Source organism: Cydia pomonella, chromosome 1, assembly GCF_033807575.1.
Source record: "Cydia pomonella isolate Wapato2018A chromosome 1, ilCydPomo1, whole genome shotgun sequence".
Taxonomy (NCBI): domain Eukaryota; kingdom Metazoa; phylum Arthropoda; class Insecta; order Lepidoptera; family Tortricidae; genus Cydia; species Cydia pomonella.
The window spans coordinates 582,451-601,160 of NC_084703.1; the positions used below are offsets into that span (position 1 = coordinate 582,451).

At 36.0% G+C, this 18,710-nt stretch overlaps 1 protein-coding gene across 1 annotated transcript; it reads right to left on the minus strand.

Annotated features, from left to right (window-relative positions):
* Positions 1-1,254: 1,254 nt before the first annotated feature.
* Positions 1,255-17,114, minus strand: LOC133526131 (uncharacterized). Its single transcript, XM_061862609.1, has 5 exons — positions 16,675-17,114; positions 10,177-10,347; positions 5,350-6,063; positions 4,787-5,146; positions 1,255-1,767 (listed from the first exon to the last, which is right to left on the minus strand). Exons 1-5 carry the CDS (start codon positions 16,706-16,708, stop codon positions 1,385-1,387), a joined length of 1,662 nt encoding a protein of 553 aa, XP_061718593.1. The 5' UTR covers positions 16,709-17,114; the 3' UTR covers positions 1,255-1,384.
* Positions 17,115-18,710: the final 1,596 nt, after the last annotated feature.

The window sequence follows — 18,710 nt, forward strand, 5'->3', positions numbered from 1 at the left end:
GAACATCTAGGATAGGAGCTATAATGATTGTCAATGCAAGTATTCTAATTTTAATGTATCTACAGTTAGATAGACCTAATATTAATTGATAGGGTTACTTTTTGACTTTCGTAAGAGACTACACCAAAGACTGCTGAAGATTTGAAATATTAATTTGTAAATTTGTATTTTAAGTTAATTATTACCATTGTACATTAGCATAATATTAATAAATCAATGATCATAATAATTTAATTGCGTGAATTTTAATTTAATTTAGTTATTTTATTGTGAATTTTAAGTTAATTTATTTATAATATGTGAATTTCAATTTATAAATATTAACAATAGATTTTAAGTCACTATGTACAGTCAGCGTCAAATACTTTGTAGCAGTCAAAGTGGCCAAATAGTTCGGTACACCATACTAAATATATGGTGTAGCGAACTATTAGGCTACTTTGGTTGCTACAAATTATTTGACGCTGACTGTACCTAACCCCAATGGATCCTAGTTATCTAAATAAAGAAATTTATTATTATTATTAGCATAAGAACTGAAGAACCTGTAAATTATTCGAAATAAAAAACAATATATTGAAATGACTGTTTTATTGAATTCTCCTGCACAATCGTGTCACTACAAGTTTTGTACTTATGCAACTGAAGCGCCATCTACAAGATGAAGAACGAACTACACAAACAAATCTGAAATTAGCTGTTGATAACATAGAGAGTAATTATATCGATAATTAAATACTTTTTCATTGTTTTTGTTTTATTGCACCTTTATCCTATTTTTGAAAAAAATGCGTTTGTTCTGGTTTTTATAACATAAACAGTGAACAAAGTTTCAGTCCGGAAACAGGATAAACTGATACTATCCCTTACTAGGTTCTCGGAAAATAGATAACTTGTATGTTGAAATGTGTCTATGATAGTTTTTACATCCGCAATAATTATAATTAACCGTTGAAAATCAAAAAGTGCAATCATAATATTAAATCAACGCTATTATACTTCTAGTTTAGATATTAAATTTTGATTCTTTAAAGTTCGAAAAACTTTAAGTAATAATTGCATCTAAGTTCTTGATTAATGCGACTTTGAAAAAAAAAATTAAAAGGAATTCTTAATTCAACTTTGAAATTTATCCTGTTATGTATCCTACTCAAAATGTATTTATTATTAGTAAAGAAATATATATTTATTATTTAATAAAAAAAAAATAACAAAACTGTTTCTTGACTATTTTCCTTCGTACTCTTTACTTGATTAAAAAAATATATATATTCCGTATGTACCAGCTTTTGGTTACATAATAAAGAAATCAATGGACACAAAAAAAGTTGTAAAAGTATACAAAAATGCAGTTCTTACAAAAGCAAAGCAAATTCAATAGGAATCAAGGAATATTTGGAGGAATAGAACAATTATGGTCCTGACACCTACATAACCTGTACACAAGAGGTGTGCCTACTATTAGCTCCTTTCTAAATACCTCCCAGTTGATTTTTTTATCTGAACTAGTTTGGGCGGTTACATTTTTCTCCCTCTTGCTCGGCGGTGCGTCGTCACTTGAACCTGATCTTCGTTTATTCGAACTTTTATGTTTACGTTTATAATTATCTTTTGGCAAATATTCACGACTGGCTTCTGGGGACGACCAAAAATTATCTATAATTCTAGCACAATCTCGTTGTTTTTTAATATCGTCTTCTACGCTCTTTTCGATAGAAGCGTTGATTTCCTCTGAGGCAGAGGATACATCTTCAAGTTTATCTGCACCTGGAAATATAAGACATAAAGTCAAGTTAGTTTAGAAGAAAATAACCGGCCGTAAGTCCGTCTAAGATGTTTAAGTCGGCGTAGCTTTATTTGGCGTTCATAAGCGCATTGTAAAATGCCGACTTGGATAATAATAATCTTTATCTAAGTACCGTACTACAAGTACTCCCCGGCGCCAGTTCTCGAAAATAGTCGTGCCACGCTCTATTGGGATCGATCTATTATTACTGACAGGACTATTGTAGCCAATAAGCCTGACATCCTGATAATAGATCGATCGCAACGCCGGGCCGTGCTCGTCGACATCACCATCCCCCATGACGAGAATCTCGTGAAAGCCGAGAAGGACAAGTCCAGTAAGTACCTAGACTTGGCTCACGAGATAACCGCGATGTGGGATGTTGACTCGACGATCATTGTGCCGATAGTCGTTTCAGCGAACGGTCTCATAGCGAAGAGTCTCGACCAACACCTAGAGACTCTCGCTGGGTGGTTGGATCAAGGGTCAGATGCAGAAGGCGGTGATCTTGGACCCGGCGCGGATAGTACGTCGGTTCCTCTCTCTGCGGCCCTGACCACCGGCAGCTTGGGCGCTGCTGGCGGCACCCTAGGTTAGGTTTTTTATAATGTGTTTATATATACTATTTTGTATTGTTTTGTAAGTGTTTTTATATTTTACTTTTATATTCATATTATAAATGACCTAGCCTAAGACCAAAAATAAATAAAGGGGATAATAATCTTTATCTTTATTTTTCCACGTTTGTACTGCGCCTAAATTTGGCATTAACAAATCACACATGATACTATTTTCATTTTATTTTATGTATTAGGCACACAAAACAGATGACATTTATTACATGAAATAATTATTTTAAGTAGAGGTTTTGATTGGGAATGTTATCCAAAGCATGTATGCGCAGCATGTAATCTTATACCTTTAAACGAGCAATTCTTGTATATATATATATATATATGTATATATATTTCTGTGATCTCGGAAACGGCTCTAACGATTTCGCTGAAATATGGTATATGGGGGTTTTTGGGGGTATACAATCTATCTAGATTAGTCTTATGTTTGGGAAAACGCGTGTTTTAGAGTTTTCATGCGTTTTTCTTTCGACGCAGAATATGGTCGCTAATTTCGTGTTGCCGGCCACTGTCCGTCTGGTCCAGCGGGTTAAGACGCGGACTGCTAAACGAGTGTTACGGGTTCGAATCTCGCCCGGTGACTACCTTTTGTTTTTTTTTATATGTTCAAGTTTATATTTTTTTTTAAATTTTTTAAGTTTAATTTAGTAAAAAAAATGTAGTTAAGATTATCACCTATAGACCACCATATTACAATACATAAATAGTTATAACCGAGCAAAGCTCGGTCGCCCAGGTACTACACATTGAAGAGCGAAAACTACAACTATACTAACTACACTTAATTACACAATAAAACAATTTTTATACACAAAACAATTCGCATAAAGAAAATAAAGCACATAACGAAGTGAGATTGAAACACACATGCAATACTATTAATTTCTAATAGAATTAACATGTGAGAGAATCATGTGTTGATTTTTATTTGATGGAGACGCGGTAGTTGACTATTTATTTATTTTATTGACTACTGCTGTGGCAGCATGTTTCCATTTTTATCACTTGTCACTATGTCCGTCACTTTCACACTTACAAACTTGTTAGAACGTGGCAGACATGGTGACAAATGATAAAGAGCCGACCATATTAGCCCTACTGGTTGACTACGGCTCCAGACTAATTATAAGAACAACGAAGAAATGGTTTTGAATATTATTATGAATATGGTGATACACACGTATTACATAAGTAAAAAAAAGCGGCCAAGGGCGAGTCGGACTCGCCTATGAAGGGTTACGTACCATTTATGAGGTATTAAGAGGCTGTCAACACCCAATGTCCTTGAAATTGATGTTACTTAAACAGTTTTTTAAGAAAGACTATTTGTTTTAGTCAAGTAACAAAATATATGTTCATATTAATTATATTTCAAAGACCGTGGTTGTACTCGATACATGATTGAACGAAATCGGCTCGATAGAAAATAATTGCAAAGATTGGTCTTAAAATCACAATTAAACGGTTTTATGTCTATTGTTTTGACTTATGGGTCTGCAATTAAAATCACAATTTGAAAACATTTATATCTAAACCGCTGTTGAGTAAAATATTACACTAATAATCCACTTTTTTTTATTTAAATATTTTTCTTATTATTCCCTTGCCCAGGCCCAGTAACATGCGACAGTGCTATCTCATTTACTCCGATACAAATAGACAGTGTGCGCGCTTTAGGTATTGACAGCCTCTTGAAGAAAAACTACTTACTAGATCTCGTTCAAACCAATTATCGGTGGAAGTTTGCATGGTAATGTATATCATATATTTTTTTTAGATTTTTCATTCTGTTATTTTAGAAGTTACAGGGGGGGGGGGAGACACATTTTTTCACTTTGGAAGTGTCTCTCGCGCAAACTATTCAGTTTAGAAAAAAAATATATTAGAAACCTAAATATCATTTTTGAAGACCTATCCATAGATAACCCACACGTATGGGTTTGATGAAAAAAGATTTTTTGAGTTTTACCCCCAAATTTTATTGTTTTTTTTTTTCTATTTTTGTGTAAAAATCTTAATGCGGTTCATAGAATACATCTACTTACCAAGTTTGAACACTATAGCTCTTATAGTTTCGGAAAAAAGTGGCTGTGACATAATCGGACAGACAGACGGACATGACGAATTTATAAGGGTTCCGTTTTTTGCCATTTGGCTACAGAACCCTAAAAAGTACCAAAATGATTTCAGGGTTGTCGCATCAGTGTGTGTCGCAAGCTGGTGTTGCTCGAAGGTGGTTACAATATAATATATATACCTCCATAGATCCATATAATAACTTCAATAAAAAATCCCAGTGTGAATTAAATACGAACCATGTTTTTAAGTTCTTGAGACTTAAAGATAATTTCTTGACCATACTTACTTGTCTTAGCTTCAAATGCTAATGCAGGACTTGTATGATCTATCTCTCCATGCCAGGACACATTACCGCCGCCAGACCCTCGAGCGTCTCTCATCTCCTCCAAAGGCTCAAAATCACTTTCAAGTTTACATTCGGGCAAATTATCTCCCGTATGTATTTCGTGACTCTTATCAACAGCATCTTCTTTGTTATGGTCAGTTCCGATAATTATTACTACCTCTGCGTCAAATGTTTTATCGATACTAATTCTTGTTAGTTCACTGGATGTTAGTAGTCTTTGCGTGTGTTGCTCTGGTTCTTCTATATCTTGTTTATCTGAGTGTTCAGCTACATGTGTTGGAACATTATTAATATTTTCCCCTGGAAATTAAAATAAAAACAAAATGATTATACAGTTAAATCTCAAATGCAATTTTCCGATATAATTACTTTCGTGTCAAATCTACACCACGTGCTAAAAATCTACTTTCAAGATCACCCGTAGGTACGTTACAATAATCCTATTTGAAATTATTGGTAACATAGGCTAAATTCAGAGTAATAATATACTATGTTGTACTCACCAGAAGTTTTTAAATCGTTAAAGCTCTGCCCAGAAAGCCTTCTGACAACTCTAGACCCAAATACTGTTCTACCGAATTGTAGCGCCCTTGGTATCAAGACAGGGCTCCCATTATCAAACTGAACTGAAGCTCTTATTGGGGATTTATGTATTTCTGCAGTTGTAGTCGATATTCTATGACAATATGGGGCTGAATCTTCTGAAACTGATTTAGTTTCATTTTTTTCAGATTCTCTTAGTGCTACAAATTGCCTGCTTATATCAAATTCCTCAACAGATTTCGATCTATTTGTTAAGCTTAATCTCTTTTCGCTATCGATTTGTTTATTATCATTTACTTCAATGATTTCGCTCAGTTTGATCTCATTTTCATCGTATTTCGTCGGAGATTCGATCGTCTGAATGTACTCGTCGTCATCTTCAGCAGTTGAAGACTTTGAATCCTCAATAGATTTACGACTAGTATCTTTATATGTTGAGCAAGTGTCTATTCGTTTATCGTTATATGTCTGTTCTTTTACTGTTACATCATCATCACTTTCGATTGTAGATTTTGTCAATTGTTTCTCTCTTGTCATTGAAACATCTACATTAAATTCTATATTTTCATTATTTCTTATTTCATCTTCCCTTTGGTTGGTATGTATTATGAAAGTGCTGCCCATACTTCGATTATCTTCAATCTCGAAGCTGTCGTCATCACTGCCTTTCTCATCTAGAACATGTAAAATTCTTAGTTTGTAATTCGATAAATAACACTTCATGATTTATAGATACTACATAACTCAACTGATTTCTTGTAAATTGCTCGTCACACGCGTCACACGACACGTACATTTAGATTTCTAATTCTCATTTAAGAGAATTGTAAAAAAATCTTAAGGTGAATAAAATTCTTTAAACCGAAAATTAAACGTATAAAATGATTATCGTTCCAAAAACTCGTTATTTATCTGTACAGCGAATGAAAAAACTAAAATATATTTACGATTACTGATGAAGTTAAAGTGACGTCACAAAGTTTGTGACTCTCCCCTCCCCCTTGCCACAAAATGTCACATTTTCTTGACCCCCTCCCTCCCCCTAAACGTGTGATGTAATTAATGGACGACTCCTAAGAATTCTTACTGATTATTTTTTCAGTTCAATTTAATGAAATTTGCTTTCTTCTAAGAAATTGGCGTCAAGCCTAAAGTTGTCGTCAAACTGGAGAAGCTCTATGACTATGACCTTGAACTAAAAATACTGCGGACGGAGTGTCGGTAAAACACAACTAGGATTCCATCATCCACCAATTTCCTAGTATTTACGCGTGACACACACACATTGACAGTTATCTCTATGCCCTCATCTTTACCTCTGATAATATCTTTACTCTATGACTATGACTTGTTTATGGTAAAATGTTGCTAGTGTTTATAAACTAGTTTTAGTTAGGTACTTATTTTTCAAACTTTGTAGTTTTATGTCCCATTACCGGTTCCAGTCCATTGTAGTATTGTATATAAGTAGATACACTTGTATACAATACTATGTTTTACAAGGGGGCAAAGTTGTTGTTAAACCGCTCGTGCTAATATTGATACCCGAGCAAGCGAAAGATTCCAAAATTGAAACACGAGCTTAGCGAGTGGTTCTAGAAGTGGAATCTTGAGCGTTGCGAGGTTTTCAAGGCATGACGGTTAAACAAACTTTGCCTCCGAGTGAAACACAAATTTTTTCACCACACCAACGCGAGGAAAATACTAACTATAAAATACCAAAAAAAAACAAACCAAATCAAATCCAAATGAACGTAGTAAGAAATGTATCATTCAAAACTCGTAATTCGCAACTCGTGTCGATTTAAAACACTGCCTTCGGTCGTATTTTAATTTATCGCCACTCGTTTCGAATTTCCTATTATTAGCACTTGTATCGTAATTTACTTTTACAGTACATATGGTGCCACTTTTCCGCACTAGTGCGTAAATTTGCACATTATGTAACTATGTCGAAAATTTAAAGGGTCATGTGTACTGTAAAACGTTGTACGATACATGTGCGAATAGTTAATTCGCGACTTGTTACGAATTTCCTATTTTTCGCACCTAAGTCCCACAGTAAGCTCAATAAGGCTTGTGTTGAGTGTACTTAGACAACGATATATATAATATATAAATATTTATAAATACTTAAATACATAGAAAACACCCATGACTCAGGAACAAATATCCATGCTCATCACACGAATAAATGCCCTTACCAGGATTTGAACCCGGGACCATCAGCTTCGTAGGCAGGGTCACTACCCACTAGGCCAAACTGGTCGTCGAAACTTGTATCGTAAATAAATATTATTCAGTAACAACAACCAGTTTACAATATGCAGGTTGGTGTCTCTAATTAAGTCTCGAGATCTTCGAGCAACACCGGGGAGGGAGACGGCATTCATACTATTTCCCCTCTCCCGAGGCATAGGTACAACTGTACCTATGGCGGTGTATGTTGTGGGTCGTCCGTACACAAAAAGAGATCGAGGTGTGCAAGATTTGTCTTTGACGTGTGGCATTTTCCATGTATTTGTGTCGTCATTACCAAAGAGAATTTGAAATAGAGGCGTATTGTCAAAGAAAACTTGTGTAGTAAATCTTTTAAAACGCCATTTGACTTTGATCCTTATTCTTTCACTGATATGCGTTCGATTTGTAAAATAATAAAAATTGGCGCCATAACCTTTAAGTAGTGTCCGGTAAGATGGCGCCACTTTTTAGGGTTCCGTAGCCAAATGGCAAAAAACGGAACCCTTATAGATTCGTCATGTCCGTCTGTCTGTCCGATTATGTCACAGCCACTTTTTTCCGAAACTATAAGAGCTATAGGGACCGTGCGCGTTGGAGGGTCTGCCATCTTGTGTCCTGAATCGGAACCATAAACGTGTACATTTACACGTCACGTGTTTTCTTGTGCATAGTAGGTTCTGCCATCTTGTGGGCTACATCGGAACAATAAACATCACATTTACGCCTCGCGCCAAAAATCTGACGGCTCCTGTGCTACCTCCTATAGTTCATGCACGCTCCCTATACTGTTCAAACTTGGTAAGTGGATGTATTCTATGAACCGCATTAAGATATTTACACAAAAATAGAAAAAATACAATAAATTTTGGGGGTTCCCCATACTTAGAACTGAAACTCAAAAAATCTTTTTTCATCAAACCCATACGTGTGTGGTATCTATGGATAGGTCTTTAAAAATGACATTGAGGTTTCTACTATCATTTTTTTCTAAACAGAATAGTTTGCGCGAGAGACACTTCCAAAGTGGTAAAAAGTGTGTGTCGTCCCCCCCCCCGTAACTTCTAAAATAACAGAATGAAAAATCTAAAAGAAATATATGATATACATTGCCATGCAAACTTTCACCGAAAATTGGTTTGAACGAGATCTAGTCAGTATTTTTTTTTAATAAGTCAAAAAATTAAAAAAAATATTTTTTTTTCATCTGACCCATACATGTGGGGTATCTATGGATAGGTCTTCAAAAATGATATTTAGGTTTCTAATATCATTTTTTTCTAAACTGAATAGTTTGCGCGAGAGACACTTCCAAAGTGAAAAAAAAATGTGTCCCCCCCCCCCCCTGTAACTTCTAAAATAACAGAATGAAAAATCTAAAAAAAATATATGATATACAATTAGCATGCAAACTTCCACCGAAAATTGGTTTGAACGAGATCTAGTAAGTAATTTTTTTAATACGTCATAAATGGTACGGAACCCTTCATGGGCGAGTTCGACTCGCACTTGGCCGCTTTTTGATATTTAACAAATCGAACACATATCAGTGAAAGAATAAAGATCAAAGTCAAATGGCTTTCTATAAGTTTTACTACTATTCGATTACTGAATATTTATAATTACAAAATATTTTAATTTAAGCAAATTGTAAATAGATTTTTATTATTATTAAGCGTATTTACTTTGTATAGTAAATTCATAGTCTACAGTATTGTGAAATGCTGACTTACCATGTTAATGATCATGTTACATTATGGTTAATAAATAAATTATAAACTAGACTTTGAACATGATGCAATCCCTGCCACACTCGTAGGTACCAGTGGCGGCGCGTCAGAAATATTCTTAGGGAACCCGGAGCTAATTTTGCTTTCCTTTTCTCCATGAACCGATCGTGAAAGCACTCAACGGGCTGAAATTAGACAAGCCGGTGGGAATCGAGTTCTTTGAACGATCCGCCACTGGTAGGTACTGAGTAAAGAACAGATATTTTACGAAGAAGCATTTACGAATGGCCAGCTGTGTTGATGATAGTGCAGGCATTTCTATTGGAGTAAAAGAGAAAGATCCCCGCAATTTGCGAATTTCGGTTTTCGCGGTAGGTCCCTAGACCCTCATAGAAGTACGGCGCGTGGTTGTGCCGGTCCGACGCTGGCTCCACGATCAGGTCCGGCGAGCGCTCTTCAAGTAAAAAGCTGGCCATACACACTAGGGTCTGCCTGCGCAGTTTTGCCTGTACAGTTCAACTGCACAGGCAAATCTGTATAGGAAACTGCATAGTCGAACGCCCGACATGCTCCGTTTTACCTGTGCATGCGCAGGCATACCCTTGTGTGTACGGCCAGCTTAAGGGATAGTTGGAGCAGATATAGATACATTACCATGACACAGTTTGCGGTAGTACCGCATCACCCGTCGTTCTAGAACATCGTAGAAGCTCGGCGGGTCATTGTGCCGGTTCGGCGCCTGCACGATCAGGTCCGGCAAGCTGCCGTCTGGCGCTCTTCAATTATAAGCGACAATTGGAGCAGAAATACATAAATTACCAAAAAACAGTTTGCGGTAGTACCGCGTCATCCGTCGTTCTAGATCTTCGTAGAAGCTCGGCGCGTGATCGTGCCGGTTGGGCTCCGGCTCTATGATCAGGTCCGGCAAGCTGCTGACGCTGCTCGACGACGATGAGCGGTCGTCTTCAGGTATTGGAGACAGTTGGAAGCCTGGAAGTAACAACAGTCATTACTTGCGTATGCATACGTAGGAAGATCAAAGTTCATTTTTAGGGTTCCGTAGTCAATAGGAACCCTTATAGTTTCGCCATGTCCGTCTGTCTGTCTGTCTGTCCGAGGCTTTGCTCCGTGGTCGTTAGTGCTAGAAAGCCAAAATTCGACATGGACATATAAATCAATAAAGCCAAAAAAGTCGTACAATAAAATCTAAAAATTTAATTTTTTTGAGGGTACCTCCCCTACACGTAAAGTGGGGATGAATTATTTTTTTTGCTTCAACCCCACAGTGTGTGGGTTATCGTTGGAAAGGTCTTTCAAAACTAATAGGGGTATTCCACAAACATTTTTTGATAAAGTGAATATATTCGGAGATAATCGCTCCGAAAGAGAAAAAAAATATGTCCCCCCCTAACTTTTGAACCATAGGTCCAAAAAATATGAAAAAAATCGTGGAAGTAGAGCTTAAAAAAGACATTAAATAAAAACTATAGCGGACATGATCAGTTTAGCTGTTTTTGAGTTATCGCAAAAAGTTTCTCCCATAGTAAAAAGACTTACTTTAATTAGGTACTGATTATGCAAATTTGCCTATTTTATTTAACTCGGGTGGAAGGTACCGTTTCATCCCTTGGTTAACAATTTACTATACTTTAAGCTCCAGTTTAGCTTATTGTGACGGAAGAGTAACTACGGAACCCTACACTGAGCGTGGCCCGACATGCTCTTGGCCGGTTTTTATTTAAAGCGTAAAAATAAATAAATAACTATTATAGGAACATTCTTACATAAATTGGCTAGTCCCACAATAAGCCAAGAAGGCTTGGTTTGTGGGTACTCAGACAACGATATATTATATAATATACAAATACTTAAATACATAGAAAACATCCATGACTCAGGAAGAAATATCTCTATGAATCCGATGGTCCTGGGTTCGAATCCCGGTAAGGGTCTTTATTTGTGTGATGAGCACAGATATTTGTTCCTGAGTCATGGGTGTTTTCTATGTACCCACAATACAAACCTTCTTGGCTTACCGTGGGACTTAGTCAATTTGTGTAAGAATGTCGCTATAATATTTATTTATCTAGTCATCATTGTTGGAAAACCCTCTGTACTCACAAGGAAAGGTACCCAACTGTCCGGTTCCGATTTGATTTATATTTATATATGTTATAGAGTAGTCTGAAATAACGGACACGTATTTTTTTTTAGCTGCCCAAACTCAACCTATTGGGAGAAATTGTCCTCCAAAGTACTAAAAAGTTACTAAATCTACTAACTCCTATAGAAAGTGATGCTCGAGCAACTTGCTAGTTAATGGCTTGTTTGAGTATATGTTTGAGAGCAGGAAAAAATAACGTACACGTGTTTTGTTTTATCTGCTTAAACTGAAGTTTTCCTAAAAAAACACCCGTCTTTATGTGTTACTTCAGCGATAAGATATTATAAAACTTCGAATGTCGATTTTTTTAGGAAAAAATGAATTTTAGCCGATATAACAAAATATTTTCACTTCAAACATATACACAAACCAGCCATTAACTAGCAAGTTGCTTGAGCATCACTTTCTATAGTAGGTAGTTAGAAGATTTAGTAACTTTTTAGTACTTTGGTGGACAATTTCTCCCAATAGGTTGAATTTGGGCAGCTAGAAAAAAAATACGTGTCCGTTATTTTAGACTACTCTATAAAATATATAAATATAAATCAAATCGGAACCGGACAGTTGGGTACCTTTCCTTGTCAGTAAATGAGTTCATGGAATTGTCATTTTTATTCAAAATTGTTTTATTCTTACTGTTTTTTTATTGACATTGTTTTCTTTATCATACAGATGATCCTTATTGGGAGATACTATTTTTAGGGTTCCGTAGCCAAATGGCAAAAAACGGAACCCTTATAGATTCGTCATGTCCGTCTGTCTGTCCGATTCTGTCACAGCCACTTTTTTCCGAAACTATAAAAGCTATACTGTTCAAACTTGGTAAGTAGATGTATTCTATGAACCGCATTATGATGTTCACACAAAAATAGAAAAAAAACAATAAATTTTGGGGGTTCCCCATACTTAGAACTGAAACTCAAAAAATCTTTTTTCATCAAACTCATACGTGTGGGGTATCTATGGATAGGTCTTTAAAAATGATATTGAGGTTTCTAATATCATTTTTTTCTAAACTGAAAAGTTTGCGCGAGAGACACTTCCAAAGTGGTAAAAAGTGTGTCCCCCCCCCCCGTAACTTCTAAAATAACAGAATGAAAAATCTAAAAAAAATATATGATATACATTGCCATGCAAACTTCCACCGAAAATTGGTTCGAACGAGATCTAGTAAGTAGTTTTTTTTAATACGTCATAAAATTAAAAAAAAAATTTTTTTTCATCAAACCCATACGTGTGGGGTATCTATGGATAGGTCTTCAAAAATGATATTTAGGTTTCTAATATCATTTTTTTCTAAACTGAATAGTTTGCGCGAGAGACACTTCCAAAGTGAAAAAATGTGTGTCCCCCCCCCCTGTAACTTCTAAAATAACAGAATGAAAAATCTAAAAAAAATATATGATATACATTGCCATGCAAACTTCCACCGAAAATTGGTTCGAACGAGATCTAGTAAGTAGTTTTTTTTTAATACGTCATAAAAATTTAAAAAAAAATTTTTTTTCATCAAACCCATACGTGTGGGGTATCTATGGATAGGTCTTCAAAAATGATATTTAGGTTTCTAATATAATTTTTTTCTAAACTGAATAGTTTGCGCGAGAGACACTTCCAAAGTGAAAAAATGTGTGTCCCCCCCCCTGTAACTTCTAAAATAACAGAATGAAAAATCTAAAAAAAATATATGATATACATTACCATGCAAACTTCCACCGAAAATTGGTTTGAACGAGATCTAGTGAATAGTTTTTTTTTAATACGTCAATAAATTAAAAAAAAATTTTTTTCATCAAACCCATACGTGTGGGGTATCTATGGATAGGTCTTCAAAAATGATATTTAGGTTCCTAACATCATTTTTTTCTAAACTGAATAGTTTGCGCGAGAGACAGTTCCAAAGTGGTAAAATGTGTGTCCAAAGTGGTAAAATGTTGAACAAGATCTAGCAAGTAGATTTTTTTTTAATACGTCTTAAATGCTACGGAACCCTTCATGCGCGAGTCCGACTCGCACTTGGCCGCTTTTTGTTTTATAGTGTTGTGTGTTGACGATTTTTATTGGGAGATATTATTTGTGTTATTTTATTAATTTATCGTTTTTGTTTGTTTGTTTGTTTGTTTAAACTTTATTGCACAAATTTACAAAAAGAGTACAAATGGCGGACTTAACGCCTTGAGGCATTCTCTACCAGTCAACCAATGGGCTAAACAGAAATAGTTAGTTTGGTGCAGGATTGTAAAGAGTTGATATGAATATATACAAATAATATATATAATATATATAAATATATATACAAATATAAATATATACAAATAAATAAGTAAATTAAAAATATAGAAGTACTAAAACTATTATACCCGTATACAGGCAATTTTTACAAACTATACAAGTTCGGTTTACCCCTGCCAGTTGACCAATAGAAAAAAAAACAGGAAATATCTACAATAACAGAAAAAAAAATAACACAACTTAAATTACTTAAGTTAAAGTTGTCGAGCACATTAATTAGGAAAAGAAAAAACAATAATAAATATAAGTTAATACAAGAAAAGATGTTGACATATGTATTTGCAAACTGCCGTAAAATTGTCTTGCAAAAACAAAACGCATAATTTGACATCTATCATCATGACGGCTATTGAAGTATTGACGTTTGACTTGACTAAATTGAATTTACTAGTGAAAATGAAAATAAACTCAATTAGCCGTGTCTTATCCAACCTCGACATTGGCAGAACCATCAACACCTTGATGGAGCCATAACACGAAAAATTGATTGATTGATTGAAACTCAATATAATAATAACAAAGACGGGAGACTTATAAATTGTTCAGTGACCATAACTTTTGCTAAACTGCGTAGTTTGTGACATTATATAAAACATGAAAAAACCTGTCAATGGCCACATGCAAGGCCCACTAACGTCTCGTTGCAGGCCTCCTGGTCGCAGCAGTCGCTGTGCTTTTACCGGCCACCGCAAAGACTTGTGATGCGGAGTTTGAAGCCATGGTGATAACCGCGTCAGACGCGAGGATTACACCGCCGGCAGGCGCCGCGACCTCAGACGGCGCAGGTGATGGGACTGCGGGTGGCACAGAGGCTGAGATTTCGGAGGTGACAGACCCGGAGCTTAGGACTGCATGCTGCGACATCAGCGATTGAAGATGCTCATCCGAGGATAGCCGCTGTTTCTTCCCCGAAGGCAACTTGACTAAAATATTGCCGTCCATTGTCCATACTCTGCGCATACCAAAATACTCCCGAGCTGCATGGAACATTGATTGTCGCTCACGAGTAAGAAACTCAGAAACGACTGTTGGGGTCCCCTTTAAGCCTGTTTTCTTTGACCATATTAAGCTTCTTAACCGTGAATCACAAAAACGAACCAGAACTGGTTGAGGTTGCCTGTTTTTTGATGCACCGAGCCTATGGCAGACTAAAATTGAGTCCTTGTTCACATCAGCAAGTTGAAGGCGGTTTTGGCAGATAGTGACTACAGTACCAGTGATGTCCTCGCTGCTCGCCTCAGGAATACCAGAAAACAGCAGAAACTTCCTCCGATGGTGCATTTCAATGGTGTCCACCATACTCATGACTGAGCAGATCTGCTGCTTGAGGAGATTCATAATGCCCGACACTTTCTCTTTGAATGTGCTGACCTCCTAGCTAAGACTAGCGATGGTGGGATGAGTATGGGGAGATGCCAACTTCAGTGCCGCGTCCAGCTCATTGAACCGCTTGTTGATGGATGCCTCAAACTGCTTTTGTGTGTCCAGGATGGTGTTCATGGCCTCCATGTTTTGTTTTAGTGCCAGTAATTATATAAAAAGTGACAGGTGACAAGTGCAGACTGGAGTGCAAAGGTCAACAGGCAGGTTGGTGATGATTCTACACACTAACACCACATAGGAAATACTTTCCCACACAGTATGTCAATATTTAGACTCAATGCTAGTAATTTAAGGCCAAATTTTGTTTAAAACTTTTGAATAGGAATAATAAATTTAATATACTAAAATCAGGTGACTTGTCGTTTTTTATACACCTACCCACTAAAGTTTTTATTTTTATTGTTCTCGTATTTTCGTAAGTTTTGACATTGTTTAATATTTTGGATTTTGTAAGTATTTACCTACTTACTGTTATTCTAATTTTATTGACAATCCTTATTGGAGCTATAATTTTATTTCATTAGTATTGATATTCTTTCATTTTTATTTTATTTTGACGATCATGATAGAAATTCTTATATTTTTGACACCAATGCAAATTTATTATGTACTTCTCTTTTGTGAAATAAATCATCTAATTTAATTTCATAGAAGCTTCACGTCTAAACGAACGCTGCCTAACTTGCTACTAACTTACAAATCTACAAAGTAGGCAATAAAATCTTGAAAGTCGATTTCTACTAGTGTCCGACAGAAACTGGGTTTTCAACCAAAGGTTCGTTTTTGCTCTAGTTTCGGCTGTAACTGAACCTTCGTCCAAAACAATTTCCATACTGAAACCGAAACTTCGGTCGGACATTCATTTCAACCTTCTAATTATCATGTCTTTCTGAAACTTTGCAATAATATCATACTTTTAGGGTGATACTACTGTCGGCGATAAATAAGTTTAGTTTATTTACAAATATTATTTCTGCCAGAAATTTATTCGTTGTAATAAATAAATAAATATTATAGGACATTATTACACAAATTGACTAAGTCCCACAGTAAGCTCAATAAGGCTTGTGTTGAGGGTACTTAGACAATGATATATATAATATATAAATATTTATAAATACTTAAATACATAGAAAACACCCATGACTCAGGAACAAATATCCATGCTCATCACACGAATAAATGCCCTTACCAGGATTTGAACCCGGGACCATCAGCTTCGTAGGCAGGGTCACTACCCACTAGGCCAAACCGGTCGTCAAATAGACATCTATATTTTTATCACATGGGATTTATAACTGAAAATGGACTCTTTTATTGCCTATTTTTGCATTTGGAGCATAATTAATAGGTAGATACATAGTAGAGACGGCCCTACCGCCGTGTTTGCACAGATAAGTACCTACCTACCTAACTTTTATTGTAAGGTATGACAAAACGTGCAACTATAAAACGGACAAAGTAAGAGAAATACTTACGTGGGTCCCATCTATCGCGGTAAGGTCCCGGCATGGTTCCTCAAAATGGCAGCGTGACTATAATTACACAAAATTAAACACGTCTCTTCTCGACCTCCGATGGTATGAATGTGACTGTGGGTATCAAGAGATAAATTCATTTCTATCATGTTAAGGGTATTTCACGACAATTTATCAATGATCCCTTGCGTAGAACTTTTTATTTGAAATTGGAGATTCATTGAAGTTGGCCGCTTGCTAGTCTTGCTACTCGTCACTAGATGGCGTTATAATCGTTGGTATAATACCGTCGGCTTTACCTGAAACTTGAACAGCTCTATCAGTTGAAAAAAAACGTCGAATGTCAATTTGACCCATAATTTGATTCCTTTTTCGGGACTTTTCGATGTTTGGGGCTAGGGGCGGGACAGTCGCCTGAAAAGCCCTTTATTTGAAAAAATTGGGCCATCTATTTCACTTAACACAAGTTGTTTTTTTTATATGGCATCCCCGCATCCACGTTGGCTACACTTTGTCTGTCTGTTATCTGAGGGCCTACCGCGAATCGCCGAACGAAATTTTGCCTCTCTGTCACCCTTACGTCCAAATGTACAAGTGCGTCAGAGTAGCAAAACTTCGTTCGTGGTTCGCGGTAGGCTAGAGAGCCTACCGCGAAACCCTTGGACACAAAACTTGTGGGTATGCAAAATAAAAAATTGCGTAATTGTGTTTCGTGCTCCTCTATATATTATCCAGCCATTTAAAATTATTTCATCCTGTAATCAACTAGCTACTTAATAATTTTCTTGTTAAAATCGTACTTTGTATAACAGTGTATTGTACTACTTGTATGTCTTTACAATATCTGTTTGCCAATATATTTTACATCAAGTGAATATTATAATAAAGTTGTTGATAATGGGTACTGAAAGAGCAAAACTTTTGATAATAATAATAAAGAAATAAATATTATAGGACATTATTACACAAATTGACTAAGTCCCACAGTAAGCTCAATAAGGCTTGTGTTGAGGGTACTTAGACAACGATATATATAATATATAAATATTTATAAATACTTAAATACATAGAAAACACCCATGACTCAGGCACAAATATCCATGCTCATCACACGAATAAATGACCTTACCAGGATTTGAACCCGGGACCATCGGCTTCGTAGGCAGGGTCACTACCCACTAGGCCAAACTGGTCGTCAATTTTTACTTTTTTTATTTTTAATTTATTAAAGGGTATGATATAACAAATTATATAGGGACCATGCGCGTTGGAGGGTCTGCCATCTTGTGGCCTGAATTGGAACCATTAAGCTTGTACAACACGTCACGTTTTTTCTTGTGCATAGTAGGGTCTGCCATCTTGTAATCGGGTATTATGACTATCTTAGAAGTTTCAAAGCATTTTGTAATGGATTCAAACTTTCAATAGGGACCGTGCGCGTTGGAGGGTCTGCCATCTTGTGGCCTGAATCGGAACAATAAACATGCACATATACACGTCACGTGTTTTCTTGTACGTAGTAGGTTCTGCCATCTTGTGGGCTACATCGGAACAATAAACATCACATTTACGCCTCGCGCCAAAAATCTGACGGCTCCTGTGCTGCCTCCTACAGTTCATGCACTCTCCCTATCCCTTTTTAACCCAGTTCCCCTAACTGAATTTTTAAAAACACTGAAATCACTTTTCTGGTTTTCTTACAAAGTTTCAAGTTCCGCACTCGAAAAACATTATTTAAATATAAATATTTATTTATTTATATTTATACCGTTCCCCGCGCACCATTAAATTCCGTTCCCACTTTTTACCGGTTATGAACTAGAACGGTTTTTTACTTCACGTTCAATCAATTAACCGGTTTTTTTGAACGAAATGTAACAGTTTTCGAACGATATTAACAGGTATTTCAATACCGGTTCCGAGCCCTGATTCAGGTACAAAATAAATAAATAAATAAATATTATAGGACATTATTACACAAATTGACTAAGTCCCACAGTAAGCTCAATAAGGCTTGTATTGAGGGTACTTAGACA

Coding starts and splice junctions, on each gene's coding strand:
- LOC133526131 (XM_061862609.1), bottom strand. CDS start 16,708: ATGCCGGGACCTTACCGCGATAGATGGGACCCAC. Junction 10,348..16,674: donor CCGCGATAGATGGGACCCAC/GTAAGTATTTCT, acceptor TGTTACTTCCAG/GCTTCCAACTGTCTCCAATA. Junction 6,064..10,176: donor CTACCGCAAACTGTTTTTTG/GTAATTTATGTA, acceptor TACATGTTCTAG/ATGAGAAAGGCAGTGATGAC.